The sequence below is a fragment of the Stigmatopora nigra genome, chromosome 13 (assembly GCF_051989575.1).
Source record: "Stigmatopora nigra isolate UIUO_SnigA chromosome 13, RoL_Snig_1.1, whole genome shotgun sequence".
NCBI lineage: Eukaryota > Metazoa > Chordata > Actinopteri > Syngnathiformes > Syngnathidae > Stigmatopora > Stigmatopora nigra.
The window spans coordinates 5,074,386-5,099,630 of NC_135520.1; the positions used below are offsets into that span (position 1 = coordinate 5,074,386).

General features: G+C 37.2%; 2 protein-coding genes across 6 annotated transcripts; one reads left to right on the forward strand and one right to left on the reverse strand.

Moving 5' to 3' along the window:
* The first annotated feature begins 173 nt into the window (after positions 1 to 173).
* On the forward strand, positions 174 to 16,104 carry snx14 (sorting nexin 14). Of its 5 annotated transcripts, XM_077731139.1 has the most exons (31): positions 175 to 399; positions 520 to 666; positions 745 to 865; positions 1,775 to 1,848; positions 2,292 to 2,370; positions 2,489 to 2,532; positions 2,692 to 2,779; positions 2,856 to 2,940; positions 3,127 to 3,283; positions 3,376 to 3,451; positions 3,562 to 3,606; positions 3,711 to 3,791; positions 3,899 to 4,013; positions 4,197 to 4,352; positions 4,540 to 4,664; positions 5,656 to 5,714; positions 5,900 to 5,926; positions 6,750 to 6,899; positions 8,036 to 8,168; positions 9,107 to 9,293; positions 10,244 to 10,327; positions 10,474 to 10,574; positions 11,510 to 11,621; positions 11,850 to 11,890; positions 12,276 to 12,395; positions 12,747 to 12,870; positions 12,970 to 13,134; positions 13,781 to 13,876; positions 13,962 to 14,053; positions 15,486 to 15,542; positions 15,920 to 16,104. In XM_077731139.1, exons 2-31 carry the CDS (start codon positions 530 to 532, stop codon positions 15,956 to 15,958), a joined length of 2,970 nt encoding a protein of 989 aa, XP_077587265.1. In that variant the 5' UTR covers positions 175 to 399; positions 520 to 529; the 3' UTR covers positions 15,959 to 16,104. The 5 variants fall into 5 exon arrangements, with proteins under 5 accessions (XP_077587267.1, XP_077587265.1, XP_077587268.1 ...); XM_077731141.1 differs by lacking the exon at positions 15,486 to 15,542 and having other exon boundaries at positions 174 to 399; XM_077731142.1 differs by lacking the exon at positions 6,750 to 6,899.
* Positions 16,105 to 16,351: 247 nt separating this feature from the next.
* Positions 16,352 to 23,235, reverse strand: nt5e (5'-nucleotidase, ecto (CD73)). Its single transcript, XM_077731920.1, has 9 exons — positions 22,815 to 23,235; positions 22,480 to 22,702; positions 21,230 to 21,418; positions 20,732 to 20,929; positions 20,451 to 20,605; positions 20,204 to 20,312; positions 19,705 to 19,854; positions 18,848 to 19,048; positions 16,352 to 17,338 (listed from the first exon to the last, which is right to left on the reverse strand). The coding sequence occupies exons 1-9, from the start codon at positions 23,151 to 23,153 to the stop codon at positions 17,172 to 17,174; spliced, it is 1,731 nt and encodes a 576-aa protein (XP_077588046.1). The 5' UTR covers positions 23,154 to 23,235; the 3' UTR covers positions 16,352 to 17,171.
* Between the last annotated feature and the right edge of the window lie 2,010 nt (positions 23,236 to 25,245).

Genomic DNA, 25,245 nt, shown 5'->3' on the forward strand with positions numbered 1-25,245 from the left:
CGGGTTACGAGCGCATAAAACCGTCCCCTAAATCCGATATTTAAACATTCATATGCTGATAGACGTGAGAGATCTCACAACCACATACGTTTCTTTCCTTTTATATCGGGTAGTTATTTATCCAAATTCTGTCATAAACGCGTGTAAAGTGGGGTGGGGCCGATGTGACGTCACCATGAAGCGCACGCAGCCCTCCACTGTTTGACGCCCCTTGTGCGTCTCAAATGACAGCACAGAATGATACTAGTAGCCTTTAGCTCAACTTTACAAGATCGGCCGGTAAACATCAAATGCAGGGGCTAATATTTACCCCGATCCCTATTTCCCAATACACCATGTAACGTTAGCAAGCGACTTATACCGAAACGTGACCACTCCGCCTCACAAATGACATGATAGGTAAGCTACATTTTGATCATGGAATAATGTTCATCATGGTGTCCGTCTTCGACAGTTATTTACTGACCATCGTAGCGCCATGGCGTGTCGTTTATTTTGTGGTACGTTTTTATGCTGAAGGGAAAAAACAATGGGAAGATTCCGGGTTTGTTTTCAACGTATACGGCGCAAAATGAAACTGGATCTGCTCAGAGACATGGGTCGACAATACCCCCTTTTCTGCTTCCTTCTACTAGTCCTGCTACTATCCACCGTGCTGTTAAACAGGTAACAGTTGTGTGCGTACGTTGCGCTGGCCGTTTTTATGTGGCAGCTCCCAACTTTCGCTCTCATTTTTTTGCTCAGGTATATTCACATCATGATGGTGGTCTGGTCCTTTCTGGCTGGTGTGGTTACTTTCTACTGCTCTTTGGGACCAGAGTCTCTGTTGCCAAACATCTTGGTCAACATAAAGCCAAAGATCAAGGTACTATACTGGTTGTCCAAATACATTGTCAGTGTTCCCAATTTATTTGGAGTGTGAATGTTTATGCGCGTGGGTGTGTACAGTTTTTCAATTTTTTAAATTATTTTAATCATTTTCTGAACTGCCTTATCCTCACTAGTGTCGGGGGTGCTGGAGCTTATCCCAGCTGACTTCGGGCCGGAATTGGTCAGCCAGACGATTGTAGGGCACATGGAGACCGACAACCATTCACTCTTACACTCATACCCAGGAGCAATTTAGAGTGTCCAATTAGTTTACCATGCATGTTTCTGGAATGTGGGAGGACACTGGAGTACCTGGAGAAATCCCACACAGGCCCGGGGCAACATGCAAACTCAGCACAGGTTAACCGACCTGGATTTTAACCCAGGACACTGGAGCTGAGAGGCCGATGCGCTAATCCATTTCGCACATCCGCATGACAGTTGTAGTTTTTAATCTAGTATTAAACCAGCATATTTATGACCCTAATAATTCTCTGCTTTTAGGGCTGCATACCAAGCTTTTTCATACAGTCTCGTAAACTCTCGTCAACTATTGTGCGGTCAACGAGTCCAGTTTATCCTTCACCGATTGTTATTGTGCTTTCTATCCATCTGTATAACTGTGTGATATAACACAGTGCATATTTTATTGGGAACAGCTACAATTAGTGCATAAATCAACAAGAAGTAGATGCTGCGTCCTCTCAAACCGGACGAGTAGGGCATATATACACTGGTAATGTCATGACTCCAATTCCTCACAAAAAGAATGTAACAATTAGGTCTGTAGTGTCTTTGCGGAAAAATTAGAAATCCAGTAGGAAATGTTTCATATGATTTTTTTTTTTTTTGCATACAGTGGCGTTTGTGCATAATTAGATTGTGTGTGTTTGTTTTTTCGCAGTCCTACCAGCAGGAGTTGTTTCCGCTTGGACACAGCTGTGCTGTTTGTGGGAAGATCAGGTGCAAAAGACACAGGTAGTACTGGCTCAAATTACTATTAAATTGATTAGATTAGATGAGATAATTTTATTCATCCTATATTTGGGAAATTTCATTGTCACAGTAGCAAGAGGGTTAGAATACAGACATGGGAAAAGACATTTTAGACATAAATAAATAGGTAATAAATATATTAATTAATAAATAAATAAGCATGATGGTGGTAGATGAAGTAGAAGTGGTCTCAAAATTAACCACACGCGAACATATTACACTGAAACTAAAGGGAATGTCTCTAACCTTTCTCCTGTTGTAACTGATTTTATGATATTCCATAAATAAATAAGCAGTCAAATGAAGACCAGAATACATTTTCCACTGTTGAAAATCTTCAAATATTAGTATATCTGTCAACACTCGTATGAAACTGAGACCCAATCTTTCCTTTATTGGTGTAATTTTCATCATTTTACTTTTAGACCTACTTTACTATTGGAAAACTACCAACCATGGCTTGAGCTGAAAGTTTCCTCTAAGGTGGATGCTTCTCTTTCAGAGGTAAAAAATTTAATTTCTCCTTTATTTTGACTAAACATGACAAAACATTCTTTCATTCATCTTCCAAATTGTTTAGTCATTACAAATTTGGTGAATGTATGTCTCCCTTTTCAAATAGATTCTGGAGCTAGTTCTTGAAAACTTTGTCTATCCCTGGTATAGGTAGGACTTCTTTTATTTGTCAAGTTGTCTCCCTGATTTACACTCTCTATACACTTTATAGGTACTTGTGTTTAAGAGTTAGAACTTTCATTATTGTGCAGTGCATCCATAAAAGATAACATTGTTATGTGACTGCTGTATAATGGTGTTATTTTTCAGAGATGTCACAGACGATGAGGCATTTGTTGATGAGCTGAGGGTGACTTTACGCTTCTTTGCTGCTGTGTTGGTCCGCCGTATCCAGAAGGTGACAAGTCGAGATGAAAAATGGAATCCAAAATACATAAAGAATACATTCTTTTACAAAAAAAAATGTGTCCCAGGTTGACGTGGCGTCCCTTATCACACGGAAGCTTCTGAAAGCCTCCATGAAGCACATTGAAATAATTGCCAAAGCTCGACAGCGAGGTGATGATAGTTATTGTGTCTATTTTCCTCACATAAATATCAATACAACTTATTTAATTATTAAAAAAAACAGATGGAGTTATGCCAAATATCTACTCTTTTGTTCTTATCCTTGCTCAGTATGGGCAAAATAGCAAGTGTATTTTTTCCCTGAAAAAAAAGCTATTTTTACTCTCTTTTCTCTAGTGAAAAGTGCTGAGTTTCTTCAACAAGCTGTCCTGGAGGAGTATGGTCCTGACCTTCATGTAGCGCTACGCAGTCGCAGAGATGAGCTTCTCTATCTCAGAAAATTGACTGAGATGCTCTTTCCCTATATCTTGCCACCTAAAGCTACTGATTGCAGGTAATCTGCATGCCACACAATGTATTTTTATGATATTTGATTATATGTCAAAACACATTGTCTTTTACAATGAGCATTTTCATTCCTCTTAGATCACTCACTTTGCTGATAAAAGAAGTCATGGCTGGTTCTGTCTTTCTCCCTTCTATGGACTTTTTGGCTGATCCTGTGAGTCTACCAACTTAATGAACTCAAAACTAGAAAAACAGCCCAAAATTGTCAAAGTCGCATTATGCACAGAGCATATGACATTTGATATTTCCTGCTTTCCGTTTCAGGATACGGTGAATCATTTCCTTTTGATCTTCATTGACAATTCCCCGGTAAGTTATTGTTGAAACTATTGATAAATTAACTTTAACATCAAATTCAGTGCTTACTTTTTTAAATACATTATAATAAAAAAAAACTGTTTTCTCTCCACAAGCCTGAAGAAGCAACAGAGCCAACCTCAACGCTGGTTCCTTTTCTTCAAAAATACTCTGATCCCCGTAGCACAAAGCCTTCAGTAAGCCCTTATCCAACAATGCATCAAGATGAAAATATGCCCTCTTTTAATTTCATATGATAAATTCAATTAAGATTGGATTTACTTTACATTGCTATTTTTCCCAGGTTCTAAAACTGGAGTTAAAAGAAATAAGAGAGCAGCAAGACCTCCTCTTCCGCTTCATGAATTTTTTGAAGCAAGAGGGAGCCGTCCATGTTCTTCAGTTCTGTCTTGCAGTGGGCAAGTGTTCTCCTTTTTAAAATGTTGCCTACTTGAATATATAATGTATTATTTTCCTAATGTTATTTGCAAAACATCGTCGTGAAGTAATATTTGTGAGAACTTGTCTCAGTTGTCCATGCAAGCACTTAATTGATCTACTCAACATAAACTAATCAGTGACTGTTTTCAATTTTGTCACAGAGGAGTTCAACGACAGAATACTTTGCCCAGAGCTACCTGACTCTGAGAAAATTATGCTTCATGAGGAGGTAAAGAAGATCTATGAGACCTACTGTCTAGACGAGAGCATCGACAAGATTCGCTTCGACCCCTTCATTGTGGAAGAAATACGAAACGGTGTGTAACATACTTTTTTACTATTTTATTTATTTATTTTCTACCGGGATGTGCTTAAATTAAACGCGTGTCAAGTGTTTTAATAACTACACATTTTTTTCTGTTTCACATGAAGATTTCTGGCTAACGCCAACTAAGTACATTACATCGTTTCATACTAATTATTTTATGATCTGTGCTTTTTCAGTTGCTGAGGGCCCTTATGAGGAGGTTGTGAAACTTCAGACCATGAGATGCTTGTTTGAAGCATACGAGCATGTCCTCTCTCTCCTTGAGAATGTTTTCACACCCATGTTCTGCCACAGTGATGAAGTAAGCACAGCAACATAGAAAGACAACAAATTAATTTACCCCCAAATTCATCATTTTTCCTTCAGATTTTTGGGCAAAGTGTGACCGCAGGGGTCCCTCTGTTGGCCTGGTCGGGTGGGGTCTGGACAGATCGGTGCTAGAGGGTGTGTTTGGGGTTGAGGGGTCTCATCGTCCTCTCTCCAATGGCTGGCTGGTGGCGACTTGGATGGTCTGGGCTCCCAGGGAGCTAACGTCTCGTCCACTATAGCTGCGGGTTTGGGGGAGTGGTGTGTCGCCTTCCCTTCCCCCTCATTTGGGAGATGCAGCGTTGGGCTGCCCCACAGCACTTGCGTTTTTCTGCATCACTAAAACATGTTGATGTGGTTCACACATGTATAAGCTCATCTAGGTACACTTAAATTACATTGTTGTTGACAGGATTAGCAATCAGGTAGGAAAGAATAGGATGTCAATTTATCAACACTCACAGGGAATCACCTCACATTGCTGGCATTGCATGCTACCTTTACCCCTCTAATCCTTCACAACAGTGTTTCTGACTTTTAAAATCTAATTTGGTTGATCTCAAAAAGGACTGGGATTAGAGTTTATTTGAGTCAATTGTTCCATACCAATCCTCACTGTCATCTCTACGAGACACCCAACTGTGACCAACGAGGCGACTCTGGCATTAAGCCAAGCTGCCAAGACCAATTTCACCCCTTGGAGTTAATTTCAATAGGCTCAGTTAAGTGAAGCAGCAGGCAACCATTGTAAAGAGCACACCACTCTTCTGCTTGAATCTAAGTACTAAAAAACAAAATGATATATGATACTGCTTTTCCATGCATAGAGTTCATAAAACCAATCGTATTTATGTCAGTCATACTGTATTTAATCCTAGTGGCTATATTGATGCAAAATGTGGTGTTAAACCATTTGATTTGTTGATTTATCATGATGGTAATCCTTTCAATAACTCTTTTTTTTGTTTTTGTTTTATCTCTTTTAGTACTTTCGCCAACTTCTGAGGGGAGCCGAGTCCCCTGCCAGGAATTCTAAAATGAGTAGGTAGGTGTCATTTTCTTTCATGTTTGTACACATACTGAGGAAACAAAGTGGGAATGCAACACAGTTCAGGTCGCCCGATATTTAAGTCAGCGACGTGATTTAAGTCTTCGTTTCTACCTCTCAGGAGGTTGGGTGCATTTATGGCCCCAGGTCCCTCTACTAACTACTTATGCGTATTGTTCCAGAAATAGCATCAGTATGGATGACATCCGGTGAGTACAAGGAATAAATGTCCTGATCCAAACAGTGGCTGGTTGACATGCCATTCTTGCTTGACTCTTCTACACAAGAGTATACTGCCTTTTTAACAATTCCATCATTAGTTGACCTTAAAACGGCATGCCAAATAGAAGTGATGTTCTATCAAAATGATGCGTTCATTAAAACACTTTCCTAAATGTGTTTCTTTTAGTACTTAGGCTTAAGGTTAATTGAAGGTCTGATAAACTAACAATTTTTACTATTACCAGTCTCTTGTTCTTTGTGAACAACTGCAATTATAAAGAGCTTTTGGACAACCATTACATATTTATATTATTCACCTTTAAATTAATTTAATATCCCTTTTAAAAAGTGCAAATATTAATATACTTGTATAAGTGTAAATTGCAGTTCTATGCATCTCATTTGAATATGCATGTACATTGTGGATTTCGGAAATTTTTAATGGTTGACATTTTGGTTGCTCTCTTGTTGGCCCATTACAGAAAAGAGATCTTTAAAAATATAAATTGGAATCTGAGGATAACTGATGTTGCGTTCATGTTGTTACTTTGTTACAAAGGCAGTTTTCAAAGCAGAAGAGACACTCATACTGCATTTTAACATGGCAGCATTGAGGAGACTGAACTAACATCCTCATCCGTTCAAGCTCTCTTTCCTAACATTAGTCCATCGACTGTATGTATTGGCTCCTATAGCCACGCCATGCTATGGGTCCACCCCCCGATTCTGTCACTGCCATACTGCTTGCCTTGGTATGATCCATTCTCCCTCCTTTGTGTCCTTTGGGGCATAATCCTGTTCTGCTTATAGTTCCTGGGACTGGAGCCCCGAGTCCCCCTCCTCACAGTTCACCGCCTCTGGCAGTTCTTCACCTGCATCTTTTAACTCCCTCCATGCGCAGCCCTCGTTAACAACTTTTCCATATGGCTCTCTATCCCACCGCCACTCCTTATCACCCAAGTAAGTCAGGGTCCATCCATAACTCCAGCTGTAGTTCAGTCTGATGTCATGCAATCCCCTTGACGTGCCAGTCTGGCAACCCACACCATTCTCAACCAACCAAACAGCAGCATGCAGCCTATCTCATTTGTTTTTGTGTCCTGACCTTCAATGTTATTTCCTAGGTTTTATTCCTAAAAGACATCCCTAATATTCTGTCTGTATACACATGTACATGTTGTATGTATGCAGTGCAACTTGTGTTTTGAATGAAAGGGGAACATGGATAGTATCACTTTTTTTTCTCGATATTTTGTTCCTTTTTTAACACACTCCCAGGAAGTCACAAATTGTAACTGAGGTTTTTCAAATGATCAGAGTTTATTGTGTTTTGCTTGAACATGATGGATTTTTTAAAGGATTTTAAATTGCACCAAAATAAAGTTGGTCCATACATAAATAATTTTTTTTTAAATCAAGGCAGGTTAACCTAAACAAAGCAAGTTAAAAAAGAGCCAAGGTACATCAATAGTATAGTCTCTTACACCTTACTTTTAGCAAGAGGCTATTTAAAATAATCTCACATCTTTTAGGGCATGTTTTTATCACACTACTTTGCTGGATGCAGCTTTAAATTGTAGTTCTTAACATGGGTTCTTGATCATTAGGTCAACTGAACTTCAAGGGTTTATTGTTTTTAGAAGATCCCAATAAGTATTCTGTGTTGTACCATGGTTCTGATTAATTTTTACTTGTTGCTGCATGCTTTCAATTAATATTTTTTCCCCCATTTGGCATTTCTCTAACAGTCAGAGAAAGGTGTCTCATGGTTTTGAATAATAATCCTTTCAAGATGCCTGATGTTGCCAAGCTTAATCCTTTTGATGTGTTTGGCAACCTTCTGTCAGCCACTATTTTGTTGTTAAATCAAGACATTTGCTCATGAAATCGCTGTTCGCTTTTTATTTTCGCTTTCATTGTTCCGGTAAGCGATATATATTTATATACATAGCAGTTTGTCGATGCTTCCCTCCCTTGCTATGCACTGCAATTCCGTCCCTGTCATTTTGTTAAGCTGCCTTGGCATTTTTCTGAAGCCAAGCACATCTCTTCAATTAAACACAGTCTAATAAGCCCCCTTCCCCTTTGGCCCACAGGAACACGTCAAAGAGAGGCGAGTCCTTTGGGATCAGCCGCATTGGCAGCAAAATCAAGGGGGTTTTCAAGAGCACAACCCTGGAGGGAGCCATGCTACCAGCCTATGGACTGGTAGAGGGGGAGGACGATTTGGTAAAGCAAAGCTACACATACATACTCATTTTTGCATAATTTAAAGTAGATTAAAGTAAATGTATTCTGATGTGTCCTCATTATGTCTTATTGTTAAAAGTGGTTTGTAGATGTGACTCTTTTATTAAACCTAAGATCAGACTTGGTTTTCCTTAGAAACTTAAGTATATGGACATTTCTACAACACTGTTCTGCAGTGTCATGAAATGTATCACGCGAGGGCGTCAGTGAGTCAAAAAAACAAGTTTGCAAATTCATTATCTCAATTCCTCTTCTTTCTCAAGCCAAGGAATTAGCAAAACATTTCAGTGTGCAAGATAAATAGTTTGTTAAAATAATAATGGTTTTGTCTGAGATTAGGGTACACATAGAGTGTAAGGACATTTATCGACTTGCCATTGACTTTACATTGCTCTCTAAGGTGCAGAATAATTAATACGTTATTGGTGTATTGTAGAGACTAAATTTACTACTGAGATAAACCTAATAAACTCTTAGGGCACACTCATTTGCTGCAGTACAATGGCTTTGGCTCAATGACTTAGAGCAGTGTTCCTGCATGTATAATCTTCACTGCCATCTGGGGATATCCTGTTTTTCATGAGATTTCCCTTGACTTCAGTCAAGTATTGCCAACAATCCTTCCCTGTTTGTTCAGTGACTACAGATTAGAAAAAAAAATGTTGAATGCAGAAAATTCATTTCGTTTGATTTAATGTAAATAGAAATTTGCATGAAGAAAACCGTCCAAATTAAGTTCAATAAAACAGATGTATGCACGGATTACTTTCTCATTATTTTCCTTAACCATAAAAGAATGAATTGGATATGGTGGGGAAGATGATTAAATTCTCCTTCACTTCCCTTAACCATAAAAGAATGAATTTGATATGGTGGGATGATGATTAAATTCTTCACTTTCCTACTACTTTTTTTAGGTGGAAGAAGCCATGATGGTGCTGGAGGATGATTCCCCGATAGAAGTGGCCTCCACTCCCAGCACCCCACGGAATCTGTCTGCCTGGAACATAACCATTCCTTACATTGATTCCTATGATGATGACGTGAAGAGGGAAAGAATTCCAGTGTTTTGCATTGATGTGGAACGGAATGACCGCAAAGCAGGTAAATCCCTTTATACCAATAGTTTACTCTATGACCATTTTTTCAAGACATTCATATTAGAAAAATCAATTTCACATTCAATGAACCAAGTTGTGCTCAGTTTTCAAAGAATTTGCAACAATATGTAGTTGATGAAGTATTCACAAAGTCTTGCTTGGACACTGTCCTCTGACTACATATCAGAAGTATAAATTTTTATTTCTTAAGTATATACCAATATGAGAATGAGTTGAATAAAAAACAAAGAACAATTGTAAAACAAAAAAATCTAGTAGAAAAAAACGACAGCCCCGGTGGGAGAGTGGTTAAGTGGTTAGCATGTTACATTTGGCAGGATTATACATCGAGTCTAAATATCTGGGGGAGTTAACCGTCAATATATTGTATATGCATATCACACACTTAATGTAACTCCATATTTAAAAAGTGAATGAATGATGTATTTTTTTTGTCATCTTGCGTCCTAGTAGTTTAAGTCATAGAGCCAGTGGAAACTTGTACTCTTAACTTTCCACCCATAGTGCAGTGATTCACTTTCCACATGGCTCATTCTCTCATTGCACTGAAATGAAGAAAACACAGAGCATAAAAAGATTATAAGTGGCTGGCTTCAATGTAGCCCTTTTGGATCATTCAGATTACACAATTTGCTGTTATAATTGCTGTAAAAGGCATTTCAAAATTGTTGACACAATTTTGCCTTTATTATCATGTTTAATTAAGTACATAATGTTATATTTTCAAGATACCACATCTGACAACATGATTAATCTTAGGCTTGATAAACCAAATTGTGTACACTATTCGATTCTAGTCTTTGAATGTGACAAAGAATCGCATGACGATTTAGGTGGTGTTTTTTTTGGCTGGCATATTAAACCAGCTTGCAACTCTGACTGCTCTCCTTTTATAAAACTTGGAAAACCAGCTTCTCTTTTGTTTCACTACAGTGGGTCACGAGACTGAGCACTGGTCTGTATACAGAAGATATCTGGAGTTTTACGTCCTTGAGTCAAAGCTAACCGAATTTCACGGTAGGTTTTTATTTTCAGAGATGCCACTATATTTATGTCCTTGGTCTAGACAGCCAAAACAAATCAAATAATAGTGCATGACATTGTTAAGGAACTCTTATTTTCCTGCTAGAGTTAAGAATTTCACTCAATTTATGATCTTGCAGGTTCATTTCCTGATGCACAGTTGCCTTCTAAGAGAATCATTGGCCCCAAAAATTATGAGTTCCTGTCATCCAAAAGAGAGGAGTTTCAAGAGTATCTTCAGGTGGGTGCCTAAGCCATTAGCTGCTTAATTCTATGAGAACTCTATTCTCAAGTATATATATATTGCTTAAGTCTTTCCCACTGTATAATCAAGTTCATTTTCACGGTCCTCTTCTCCCTTTGCGGCATATTGATTTTGGTGTGGCAGGGGAACAAAATTGTAAAACTTAAACCTCAGTCATTTTTTTAAATTCCACTTTCTTTCTTCCCACACAAAGCTAAATGTGGTTGGTGTAAATCATTGTGTGTTGTTTTATTTTAACCCTTTGGCTGCCCAATGCTGAGAGGATTTATGCTTCTGGAAAATTGCCATTTGCTGATAATATATTCATTTTCTGAGACGTTTATCATCACAGGGGTCGCGGAGGGTATTGAAGCCTATCCCAACTAACTAACTACAAGCAACAGCCGGGGGCTTGTACTAATTTCTTAAGTTTTTATTCATTGGATCTCGCAATCACTTTAAAACAGATGACTTGAGGAAAGGAGCAATATGAGGATTTTTATTTTTAATTCATCTGAATGTTCTCCTTATGGTCACAAGAGTGTCAAATTTTATATCTTCAAGTTCATGGCTTCACTGGAATTGCGTCACTGTGCCAGATGCATTGGAAAGGAAACTTATTTTCTGGACCAGAGTAAATATCAAAGGTCTTCCTTTGTTATTCAAAGTCGTACAGAAAACACGCAATGCATTAAAAAAGATGCAGACAAGAATTTTGACCATTTATAAAACCATAAACCAAATTTGGTGACTAAAGTAAAAAAAATACACTTTACAATAAGGCAGTACAACCATGTCATTCAATTTTATGACTTGGCTAATCAAGGATCATAACACTTCATGTAAACTTTGCCATTTGCTTTTGCAGGCGATATTATTTTTATAACATTGCTCATGTTTTCTCTAAAGATTTTTATAATTTTATTGTGCAGAAACTCCTACAGCACCCCGAGCTGAGCAATAGCCAACTTCTTGCAGACTTCCTGTCTCCTCACAGCATGGAGTCGCAGTTCTTGGACAAGATGTTGCCTGATGTTAACCTTGGTACAGTATGAGACAAACTGTGTGGGTTGGGGGAAAAAAAAAGAATGTGACTAAAATCTCGTCGAAGGGATTATTTTTTTTTAGCAGGGGACTTTGTTGGGAATGCCAAGTGTTTGATCGATCTGACCTTGGGTTGCTCTGAAGGGATATTTGTGACTCGGACAAGATCCAAACGTCACACCATGGCATGACCATTCATCACTAAGAATAATTATGCCTGTTTTACAGGAAAAATCATTAAATCAGTGCCCAGCAAACTGATAAAAGAGGTGAGTGAGACTTTCCTAATGCTGGAAGTGTGCGTGCAAGTCTTTACCATGAGATTTCAGAAGTATAATAGGTAGTAGTTAGCTGAGAATATTATAGGCAAAGACATGCTTCCTTTGTAATTTTTAGACAGTTGAGAGTGGGGCATCTAAATTATTTACCAAATCATTGTAGTATTTCAGTGCATTTTTCTGCACAAAAACTGTTGTGTTAAAAGTACCATGAAGACAGAATGGCACAAGTATTTGACCACTAACACATTTATTAATAACTCCCCATTTTTTCCCTTTAGTTTAAATATATGAAATATGACTATGTTTATTATGGTGCACTAACATGATTTATATTATCATACTGGTACTGTTAGCTGTGCTTTTTCTTCATCAGAAAGGACAACATCTAGAGCCATTCATCCAGTCCTACTTTAATTCTTGTGAGTCACCCAAACCCAAACCTAGCCGGCCCGAACTCACCATCCGCAGCCCCACTTCAGAAAATGACAAAAAGGTTTGTAACGTTCATTATTTGCAGGTGTTTTTATTTAGCAGGTATGTTTTTATGCTATGAATATCTGGATACACTTATGTTTTTCAGATGCCAATTAGCCCTATTTTTTTTCCATTTTACTACTAGTACTTTAACATGTATTTGTCCTTGGTTTCTGATAAAATAGAGAAAATTACCCTCCCAAAGAAGCAAATTACACTCCAGTCCAACTTTTAGTATATTTTTACTCCTTTTCATTGTGTATTCTTTGACTGGTGTGTCTTATAAACTTCAAAAATAGTAAAAATATAACATATATTCATTATATATAAAAAAAAAAAAAAACTAAAACCTAATTGTTTTTTTTTAAAGCTCTTCAATGATCTCTTCAAAAACAATGCCAACCGGTCTGAAATGGCAGAAAAGAGGCACAACCAAAATTACTTCATGGAAATCCTTACTGTGGAGGGCGTGTATGACTATTTAATGTATGTTGGTAAGTATGTACAATGATCATCAGCATCCATGTGTAATTGTCATGGTTAATTGTAATAACCATTATGACACATTGTGAGGTCCTAATTTGATTTGACAGGTCGAGTTGTCTTCCACATTCCTGACTGGTTGCACCATCTCTTGATGGGTGGAAGGATCCTGTTTAAGAACACGCTTGAGGCCTATACTGATTGCTACCTTCAACAAAAATTGAATCAGATGGTAGAAGAGCACCGTCTGATCTCCCTCATCACTCTGCTGAGAGGTGATCTTCATTGAATCTTAAATGCTGGCGAATGAAGTATCTTGTTATCATATAAGATATATCATATGTACAGAGGTTTACTACAAAGTAGTGAAATTATTGGATTTTTTTTTTTAAATTTACTTGTAGTTTACAGTCACCAAACCCCAATTCTCATGCAAGAGGATAAAAACCTGTAGCCAGAATCCTCTTCCGTAAATTTCACTGTTTTAGGAAATAGAATAATAACACATTATTTCATAGGAAAAAAATGTTAATCATTAAATGTTTCTATAGGATATCCTTACATTCATCAATTTCTAAAAATATGTTTCATTTCAATTGAGCCATTAAAGTAAAGGTTGTTTAATACAATATTTTATTTGGAGGCACCAGATCATAGAATGGAAAATACATTAATTAGTGTCCGTTGACAAATTGTGCCCCAAAACAGAATTTGGCCCTTGGTAAAGCAAGTTATATACATTTAGGAATTATGGATTAGGAATGGGAAATTACAACACAAACATGAAGTTTCATATCATGTTTTCATAGATAAGCTTCTTTATAAAGTATGTTTCTAAAAGGTTAGTGACCTCAATATAGTGTGTATTTCTACAAAAAAAAAAGGTGAAAAATCCTGGAAAATATCTGCTTGCTCCCGTAGATGCTGTTTTCTGTGAGACCAGCCCCCCTCGCTCAGCTCAAGATAAGCAGAGAAGAGCAAAAAGGACATTCGGAGAGATGATGAGATACATTCCCGGTAATTTCCTGTCAGCATTTTCCCCTCACAAGACAGAGAGATGTTTAAAAGGATGGCTGCCAATTCAAAAAACGTTTATCTGTAGACCTTCTGGGGAAATGTATTGGTGAGGAGGCAAAATATGAAGGCGTATGTCTACTCTTTGATGGGCTTCAGCAGCCAGTTGTCAACAAGCAGGTAACAACACTCGCCCACACCATCACATGCATGGCTCATGTCCTCTTCTACCGCCTACTCCATTGCTCAATAGCCTGTCCTGTCAAGGTGAAATATTGACTTCACTTAGCAGTGGAAAGTAAACACTCTGGTATAGTGTGATGCAGATATGTTTTCAGAAAACATCATGTGCATGTAATGGAGTACCCATAATGATAAATATGTAGTGGAAGCTTATAAAGTGTCCCAGTAAGATTTTCAGGAAATTAACACAACTGTTTTTTTTTTCATAAAGTTGATTGGTTAAAGGCAAGTTCACTTGGAAAAACAACCAACAATTCAGTGAAGAGGGACAGAATTATAGCTGACTGTAATGCTTCCGCTGTCAGCAGGTTGCTGCACCACACATGGTTGCCAGCCACTATGCCTGCGGCTAGCTGTTTTTCTCACTTAGACAAAGCCTTTAAAAAAAAAAAAAACATCCGACTGATGATGCATTTGGAGACTTGGGGTGGGGCTGTAACTTGACGGCATAGCTTGATGGCGAACTATATTAGGGAGTTGCAGAATAGCCGCTGACGGTGCTAACCTTTACATAGCAGGAGGGGCGAAGCAAAAAGCTGAGTAATAGGTGATGTCACCTGGACCCTGTTTAGGCTTGTCTGAAACATTCGGGTGGCTAAGGAAATGACTAACAGTTTCTTTTTAAAACTCAGGGATTGGCCACTCCAATGCTCATAGCTTGTGCCAGTTTCCGCCCATATTTACAAACATATTTCTTGTATTTAGAAACAAATCGAAATGACTACAATGTCAATATTTAGTGTTTGCATTTAGATAACTTTTATACTTGGTATAGCCAACCTATGATTTAAAAAAAAGATGTGATTGATTGATAATGATTTGTTACCTTTTTATTCTAGTAAATTATTTTTTACATATGTATTTAAACAATTAATTTATACATCTAACTGAATTAAAAATGAAATGTTTGTGCCTTCACTTCCAAGGTTTTCCCATTTGTGAGGATGAATATAGAACAGCAAATCTAAATTATAAAAAGAGGATATCATATTTCAGAGTGCATTATGCAACACCTGTTAAATAGCAACAGCATAACACCATGAGATGACCATATCATTCTGTAAATACCTTTTTATTACTCTAATACTTGTCTGACAGCTCAGGGATAGTTGTTTAACTTTATTTTAATTTTATTATCAGCATAGAATTTATGCTTGTACATGTATGACAGTTAAGAATGTTTAAAATTTATCTTAACGTTTTTAATGAACAAAAGGCTTCAGGTATTTTTCTCTCCACTTTTGGATTTTGGGAATATTCAATTATATATTTTTTCTAATTGTACTTTTGTGCATTTCATTTAGAAAACGTTTAATTTCAGCCGGCTAAATGTTTCTCTCACTTTTTTTTTGTTATTTGTAATTCTCAGCTGACCTATGTTCTTCTGGATATTGCTATTCAAGAACTTTTCCCAGAACTAAACAAGGTATTAGCTGTGTTTATGGAAAATCTATAGTATTCAACATATTGACTACAACACTAACCACTGCAATACAGGAGTCTTGCGATTATTTTTGTCCCGTTGCTGAAGCTTGTATTGTACAGTATTTAGAATAATGAGGAAAAATGTAATGACTCTAGTGTAGCCCTAATTTAGTAAAAGTAACGGTTTCTTCTTAACAAATCTATTCATGTTCGAGTAGAAAGTATGGTGTAGTAAATCTACTCTTAGAAGTACATTTCCTCAAAAGGATACTCAAATGTAACCAAGTAAATCCCACGCATTACTACCACCCTCTGTCTGTATATGTGGTACGTATATGCAAAATATTCTCTCATGCTTATGCTATATCTTCCCCTCAGGTGCATAAAGACTCTTCAATCAATGCTTCTTGGATGTGAATTAGTATAACTGACAAAAATTAACCATTTCAATGCACGTTAATTGCACTTTTATATTTGCAGAGACCTGTTTTTCTTGTTTCTCCTATTGTAAAACATTAATATTTAAAGTGAAATAAATAACAGTGTTGCACTGACATTCAGAACTATTGAGGGATTATTTTCTTACTGAATCATTAAACTCCTTCACCAATCAGAAATTACAATTACTGTCAATTCTAAAATAAAATTACATTTTTCTTTTTTTGAAAGAGGAAGTTGGATTTTAATGATTAATTTTTATCAGCGTAGCAAGCGATGTTATACATTTAGTTCACTTAAAATACTTAAAATTCTCGATTAAAATTCCTTTTTTAAAATAATGGAGGTAACAAATAAAGCATGAAGACAATATGGAGCATCAAACTGGTTGTTTATTTATGCAAAAAGAGACACTCGTTTGATTATCAAGATGTTTGAGAACATTTATACTGTACAGCTATACTGAAGACTAAACATTCTAAACTGTCATTTGCAGTAGCAATAATTAGTTTTTGGGAAAATTTTGAGGTGATTAAGAAGTAATAACTTCACACAGTACAACAAATATCAATTAGTAAAATATGCGATGCAATTATGTAATTAAAGTACTAACAATGTGAGAGTAGGTAAGGTTTAAATTTTAATGCATTTGGAGCCTATATTAGCCACAATATTTCTCCTAAGGGAGTATTAAAAAGTAGCTATTGTGATACAATTTCTCTGTAATTAAATCAGGTAATTTTATGAAAACATCCACACACAATTTTTTTCTCTAACTACCAATTCCTTACATTCAAGTAACAATCATTGGCGGAGAAACTTCTCCTGGTAGATCTAAGAATAACTATGTGTTCTTGTAATCTCAACCTTTGTGATGATAAGAGGTATGGAAGTTCAAATCATGAAACTCCTTGTACTAGGACATTTTTTTTGTACCAATATCATTTTCAAGTTGCACAATGCTGAGTCACAAATGTAGCAGGGTTGTCAAAAAAGTATTTTGATCACACAATCTAGAAAAAATGAACGTCAGTTACAATTTTCAGCCATGTCCACTTTTTACAACCACTGCACTAAAATGGATTACCTTGTATTGCATCAAAAATATTTTTCAATTCATGGGACATTTCTTACAGGTTGATATTGAATCTCCCCTGAGAATAAACCTGTTCAGTCATTGCTGCATCTAGTTTCATCGTGAGAGTGTCAAAGATAAGAATAAACTCAACAACAGCAGGGAGAGACTTTGGGCTGAAAATGCTGCAGCATTGTTCTTGAACTTAATCCGACCTTCCACCGCTGGGTACACACGCTTCATGACAGAGATGTATTTGGACACAACTGAAACGTCCATATCACCTGGAAGAGGTAAATATTTGAATTATTTGGGATGTGTCAGTAAAGAAATGCATTTTTTTTTACTCCAAAGTCCTAGCAAGTGTTTTTTTTTAAACAAATAGAATTGGAGCTAATTCTCTCAACATAATGCCAAGAACAGTTAGTAATAATTATTTTAATATGAAATTGTGCAACGGTTCAGCGATGTTCTGTGGTAATGTTGTAGTGAGAACACATACCTGAGCAAGAAGACTTACCACAAACATGACTACTGGAAATTAGCAGATGAGTTACTGTTCTCCTAAACATTCCTAAGGTTATTCATTTCCTCTCTTCTCTAGGGCACTTGTTTTTACAGGTTGAAGGCATGCCAAGTCACCACTCAAGTACTTGTTATTTTTCTTGAGGACAATATCTTTTCAAGTCGTACTTGTTCGTCTTGAAACCTGGCAGCTATGTATTGATCTTCAAATTCCATTTTTTTCTAGTCTTTTTGTCTCCAAATGATGAATTGATCAAAACAATTACACATGAATTTAATAATTGATCAATTGTAAAACTCTAGCGTAAACCATTCATAATAGTCCAATAATCCAGTGGCTGACTAATTGCAAATGTTTGAATAAGATTGTTTAATCATTAACAGCCACAATCATAGTTTTTTAAGGTGTGTCCACATTTGCAAATGTGGACACACCTTAAAACTATAGTTGTGGCTGTTAATGGGTGTTTACTTTTCACAATACTACTTTCATTCTCTGAATGGTTTCTATTCAAGATCCAAACTAAGAGCAGAACATATTAAATGATTTATATTGGTCTTGAACATCACTACTATAAAGCATTTGAACAGGTGATATGTAGACTTTTTATATGGATTTTTATACTTGTATTACGTCTCATCTTATTCAAGATGACTGACTTTGAGCAAAGATACAATCTGGACTAATCACCAGTCTAGCAGTTTTATATGCATCATTACTTTGCAGTGATTTTCATATTATCCAAAGTCGTTGTCTGGTTTTGATGGATCTTCCTCTCTCTCCACTAACTATAGCTTTTAAAATGATTTAATATGGTTGACCGTTGAGTCAAATCAGCTGAAAAATGTGATTGCAAAATGGCTCTTCAATGTCAATATAGAGCCACAATATCATGAATCTTCCTCGTCCTGAATTGTTTCCATGTTCACAGTTAACAATGGAAAAAAAAGGAAAAATTGAGGGGTGGAACTCCATTCAATTAGGGTGTAATTTTGGTGGAAATTGTATTGTTATTGCGATGGGGAATGGTTCACATTGCTATAAAAATAAAAAGTCAAAATGAGGAAAACAAGGTAAATTGGAAAATCCCCATAAGCAATTTAAGTAGAACAATTGAATCATGTTTCAAGAATGTGTTTTTTTCTAAGTGAATGGTGTTTCCATTTTTTTTACCAGATTGTTATTGTAATACACATTGCAGCTGATATGACTTTGAGACATAACAGACACAAGAAGGACTCAGCTCAAATGCTGTCCATATGCCTACCTGTATTATGCTTCAGCTTCTCTTCCTTTAACATAGTGTAGCCATCACCTCCACCTACTAGGTAGGAAGGCATGACAACGGTATACATCTTCTCCAGGTTCAGTAGCTCGTACTTTGGCACTCTACATTCAGTGCAGAGTAGAGATAAGGAAGCGACTCGGTGGTTCATGGGCTTTGAGAGGTCGTACTCTACATGAATGCCTGCAAGTGTAGAAGAAAAAAAAAAAGATATTTGTTCCGGAACAACTCCCTTGACACTGTACGGCCAACGTGATTGATGTTAATTTATTTCCAGATGAATTTTACAATACAAGATTTCCTCCAGCCTCAACTCAATGGCAGATGAAGCACGGGCATCCCAAGGTGAAAATGTTGTGGGTCGAAAATGTGCAAAATCGTGGGTGAAAAATATATATTTTTGGCAACAATCAATCTCAAAATGAAGAATATATTTATTGTTTTTGTATATTTTTTTCTATGCGAAGTACTTGACTAATACACTAACCTCCTAGGACCTGGTGTTCACGTGTGGACATAAGGACTACAATGTTAGGTTTTGGACTACAAGGGCCTGGCTGGAGTCCACTTATGATGTGGACATCATTTTTCTCAAAAACTACATCATGTAAAAAGGTAAATCTTAGTTTTTACTCATCATGTCCCATTTAGCCTTATTATCAAAGAAAAAATAAAAATGCATGCCTTGGTTAAAGCAACAAACTCCAGTCAATATATACTGAGGCCTATTGTCTTTCTGTTTTTGTCACTTGGTGCAGATACCAACCAAAGTCAATTTTCCAAAGCAATGATCTTAATAATGACACTGTTCTATCATTTTCAATAGATCAAAACAAGACCTGAGACTTGCAGAAATTCTCCATGCATGCCTCCATATCTGTGGACGGAATGTTCAAAAGCCTTTTTCAAAGTTGATCCCTTTATCTGGATCAAGTCCATAGTTTGCTGAAATGGTAAGACGGTGAGTATCTCCTCCATTGTTATGGTGCCTAAAAGTAAAAAGTCATATGAAAACACAACAATTGTAGAATACAAATTGCATTTGAGCCGGCAACAAATTTGCTTTTCCACTGCACGGGACCCTAAAATACTCTAGGAATCCCAATTTTGCTCATTATTAAAGTATTTCCATTTGCAAAATCTGTGAATTTCAGGTGTATTTTCTAATATGGAGAAGTGCAAACAACTTTCACTAACACATTCATCAATTGGTAGTGTCAACACAATTTGCTTTGTGTTGACACTCATTGAAATGTTACCCTCATCTTAAGCAAACCATCACTGTGCAGTAGAAAAGTATTTTTTTTAAAAAATACAAACATCCTCTTCATAGTTTACCATTTTTGTATTGCTCATCAATTGCAGTTCGAATGGCTCCACTGTTTAAAATGCATGAAGCCACATGATTCCACTGCAGTTCATCAGAGTCTTTTAAATTGTGGTTAACCTATCATCACAACAAAAAACAATGAGAATATGTACAGGTAGGAACAGTGGTTAGTGACAAATGTAGTGTGTCAAACATAGCCTTGTGTTTCCCATGAAATGTGATAATTTGCAGTTTGCAGTAGTTCTGATTCCTTACCATCGCGTCACAAATCAAGTTTCCCAGGTTGCATTCTCGAAAACGACACTCCTCAAAAGATCCATTGAGGTAAACTAATGTTTGTCCAACATATTGCTTTGAGTACTGAGAAAGTTGCTCCTTCCACTTCTCAACCTCAGCAAGGACATTGGGATCTGGATAATTAATAAAGGAAATAAAAATAAGAAGCAAGCTTAAATTTGGGCCAGTCATGTTGTCATTGACACTCATGCTCTATACTTCCACACCCAGACAAGACTGAGTCAGTTACTTCAGTGTACCTTGAGGTATGCTGCTGTCCAATAGGATGGGGTTTCCAAGTGCTTTGACAACATTTCCATCCTGGTCAAAAGTAACCTTCAGGTAGCCCAAGTATTTTCCAAAAGCATATGCCTGGACCACTGGCACATTTCTGCCATCATCTGACCTCACCATGAATGGGTATGGACCTGCTGGTACTTCAGTAGATGGAGCAGGTCCTACATGGTGGAATAATACAATCTTTATCACTAAACATGAATTGGCATTATTATATTTAGAAAAAAATATGAACTCTTTTTTTAGATTATCAAGCTACGGGAGAGATGAATTACAGAGCACACAGAGAGAAAACTATCCACATGCACATTCCCACTTAGAGACAAATTAGAGTGCACTATTATTCTATCATGCATCTTTAGGGATGCATAATGATGGAGGAAAGCCGGAACCTGGAATTGAGTTTAGAACTGAGGTGACATGTTAACTAGTTATTCACTCTGCCAAAGACTGTGGCATACCCGTGTATAGGAATGTGTTGGTGTGTCCTCCAATAACCACGTCAATTCCCCTCACTCGTTTAGCAATTTTTTTATCCACGTCAAAGCCGGAGTGTCCGAGGGCAATGATCTTGTTGTATCCCAGTGTATGTAGCTTGTCAACTTCAATCTGCAGTGATGCCACTTCATCCTCAAATTTTAGGTGTGGACCTATTATGCAAACACATGATGGAAGGGAATGTTCAGAAACAGGTTATTGCAGTTCTGAATTCTGCAAACAGCCCTTGGCTTAAATTTAAAAACGCGTACATAATTAACTATAGCCTGGAGTCACCAAATTGAAGTACTTTTCATTGAGAGACAGTTTATCAGTTATGAAATAATAGTGCGACATAATAAAACAGTGCCTTATTAGTTTCACTAGAAATAATGATTTTATATGTAATGTATTTCATGTTTTAATTTGATAATTAAGACATGCTAATGTATATTATTATTCAATGTAATGAAGATCACATTTTGCATCATTTGTCATATTATCACAAAAGTCAAATATTTTACTATATTCCTCGAATTTTCTAATATTATAATAATGTATAATTAATCCTAAAACTGTCAGGTTGCTAAACATTATGATCAACTTTGCTTTGTCTTTGGGATGTGGGCAGAAAACAGAGTACCCAGACAAAAGCCACGTAAGCTCAGGGAGAAAATGCAAACTCCACACAGTGTGGACCGACCTGGTATTGAACCCTCAGCTCCTAAACTGTGATGCCTATGCGCTAACCTCTCGGCTGCCGGGCCGCTTGTTTGTGTTGAAAGAAAAATAGTAGGGATTTATATTTAATTCTGCTATTTACATTGATGTCAAAAGTCATCAACTGCCATCTAAACTTTGAGTGCCATTCACGACATCGTGGGTAAGACTATGATTAGTCACTAAGAGCTAAAAATAATACTGCCTGAGTCACAGTTGGGCAAAAATAGAGGAAATACATGTTAATATTTTCTATATGCACTTATTGTTTAACTCTAACAATATAAGGGGAAAAATCTATTTTATTTTACTTTTATTTCAGGAGTCGAATCAGTACTCTTCTAACCAGTCTTTAATTGTATTTATTTATTCCTTTTTATTTCTAGAACCAAAATAGGACAGGACTATTCTGCTTGTTGAGACCACAGCAATGAGAGACGTGTCCTTAAAAGGACAACTGCATTCACTCACTGTTTACACTTTAAAATAACAAATCAAAATGAAGGTTTTATACCTGGCATAGATAAAACAGGAGTCTCGGTGGTGGTATAGCCGACCACTGCGACCTTCTCAGATCCCACGCTGAGTATCGTGTGAGGCCGATAATAGCGACTAAAATTTGCTGCCAATGTCTGGTCCGGTTTGATGTTGGAACTCACCACAGAGCAATTAACATTCTGCAGGAAAGGCGCGATAAGGCCATCCACTCCATTGTCGAACTCGTGGTTCCCGAAAGCCTGCGACGCACGCACGTAAACGCACAAACGCGCACACAAACAGACGCGCACAAAAACACACGCACTTAAGTTTCCACTGGCAAGAGCGAACGTGGAAACAAAGACATTTTACCATTGCATTATAGCCCAGCTTGTTCATAAAATGGGCCGCTTCTGCACCTTTGTAGTAGTTAAACCACACACTGCCTTGGAACTGATCGCCGGCATCCAGAAACAAAACATTCTTCTCCTCCTTGCGGATTTGCGACACTTTGCTAAAGCGACGCGCCACCCCGGCGAAGCAGCGACCCCCGGGGCGACACTTCCCAGAATCTCCGCTGGTCTCCTCGATGCGCGCGTGGTTGTCGTTGGTATGCAAAAGCGTCAGTTCGAAGGTGGAAATCCAGTGCAGACTAGAAAATATCAGCAACAAGCGCAGGCAAACTGTTACAGACTTACGCGAGAGACTCATTTTGTGGATGTGTGGACAGTGCGTAAAAGGAAACGCTGACAAGGGCAAAGGGGCTTGGGCCTCCTCTCTTTCCACTAAGGGTCGGGTGTTTATAGTAGTCTGTTAATTTGGAGTGTGCTTTCTCACGTACACCCCCCACACACTCACCATATACAGAGGTCCTTTGTTTTGAAAAAAAAAATGTTGAAACGCAGCTACTTTTAGGGTACTAACTAGTGCTAGTCTCGAAAAATAAATGAAAAAAAAATTATTTATATGTATGTATATGTATGTGTATGTATGTGTATATACATTGTTTGTTTGTTTTTCATTTCAAAAAGAATTTTACTGGAGAAATATATTTTATTTTTATACTTAAACATTAAAAGAGTGGAAAACAGGAAATATTCTTTTTTATATGTTACATCGTGGTGAGGTTGTTGCTGCTTTCTTTCATTCTTTTTCATGAAGAATTATCATTTCATGATTATGGTACAAGGATTGACTTGACTTCAGTTCAGGCAATCTGGGGTCGATTCCCACTTGCTGTCGGTGTGATTGTGAGTGTATGTGGTGCTCTGTTTCATTATGTTCCCTGCGATTGGCTGTCCCCCTTTCTGCTGCCCATGGTTGGCTGGGTTCGGCTCCAGCACCCCCTCGGCCCTTGTGTGATAGGCTGTACACATGATGAATGTTACATGTAGGATTCAAAACTCCCTGTGCTTAAATGGCGACCCATAGTGGACGGAATAAGGAAAGGAATATTGTTTTAACCCTTCATTAAAAAATATTTGTAAATATGGAATGAGTATATACGTTGTGTGGTTCAATAAGATGATCTTTCAACTTTTTGTTCATTATATATAACTTAATATAACTATAACTTTATATAACTTTGTTCATTCATTCATTCATTCATTCATTCATTCATTCATTCATTCATTCATTCATTCATTCATTCATTCATTCATTCATTTTTCTTAACAACTTATTTTCATATGGGTCACAGGGGTGCTTGAGCCTATCCCAGCCAACTGTGGACAGAACATGAACAATCAATATACTGGTTGACTAACTTAGATCTTAAGTAACTTGAAATTATGGTATTCAAAGATAAAATTTCAATCTGACAGTCCAGATCCATCTGCCTTGAGACTCTGCAGTGTGAAAAATCACTGCAATCACAAATGAATTGTGTGATAATAACGCAGCAAAGAATGTTAGTGATGGGAAAATCACAAATGACAAGAGGCAAAGCTCAGCTGTCATGGAGCAAAATGAAAAGCAATAAAAGTTGACACTATAATACTGCACGCTGGAGGTGCGGAACAACGATAAGTGACATGTGAAAACACTTGTGTGCAATCAAGTTGGCATGCATCTTTGTAATAAAGCCTGTGCTTCAATTCTCTAACAAATCTCATCGGTTGCAAAAGAGAGGAATGATAAACTGAAAGATGTTCATGCATCTTTATTGGAAAATGTACTTGTCCTTCAGTCTTTAACTTCAGTATTGGTTGCACATTCACTTTCAAGGCTTATGAATGCCTCCTTGAGAATTGCCTGAAGGATGAGTAGAATTAGGCAAGGTTTTTCCGTTTAACCTAGAAATTACAACGCCTACAGCTGTGGTGCTGACACGTCATGCCTACAGAACGTCTCTGCTCAATTTTGACCAGTTCCTTTTGGGCCAAGAATGTCTGTGGCAATCAAATTCTCCCATGAAAACACTTAAATTAAGGTTAAATTGTGCGATAATGTCTGAAACTTCTATAGAAACGGTGATATACAAACTAGGCAATCTACATTGATAAGAGTGCTTCATTTCGAAAGAAAACCAAAAGTTATTCCATTTTCAGCGCGGTGGTATGTGTCCACTTCCTGTGGTCAGGCCACGTCGTCTTAGAAAAATAGACTTCTGCGTCAAGCCCATGATTACATCCGCCATATTGTAGACGTTTCTGCAGGGGATGAAATTTGTCAGATTGATTAGTATGCTTGAGAATGCTCATGACATCCTGAACACAGCCAATCTTGTCCTGGCTGAAGGCAGTGTAATCTAGCCTCAATATTTGTTTTCACCAAGTGAAAATTCTTTCAGAGTCAGTTGGCA

Excerpts from the sequence above, each read along its gene's own strand:
- snx14 (XM_077731139.1), top strand. The coding sequence starts at position 530 with ATGGGAAGATTCCGGGTTTGTTTTCAACGTATACGGCGCAAAATGAAA. Across the intron at positions 2,780-2,855 it reads TGGTCCGCCGTATCCAGAAG|GTTGACGTGGCGTCCCTTAT; the intron begins GTGACAAGTCGA and ends AATGTGTCCCAG. Across the intron at positions 3,284-3,375 it reads CCTAAAGCTACTGATTGCAG|ATCACTCACTTTGCTGATAA; the intron begins GTAATCTGCATG and ends CATTCCTCTTAG.
- nt5e (XM_077731920.1), bottom strand. The coding sequence starts at position 23,153 with ATGAGTCTCTCGCGTAAGTCTGTAACAGTTTGCCTGCGCTTGTTGCTG. Across the intron at positions 20,930-21,229 it reads CAACACATTCCTATACACGG|GACCTGCTCCATCTACTGAA; the intron begins GTATGCCACAGT and ends TCCACCATGTAG. Across the intron at positions 19,855-20,203 it reads TGATGAGCAATACAAAAATG|GCACCATAACAATGGAGGAG; the intron begins GTAAACTATGAA and ends TTTTACTTTTAG.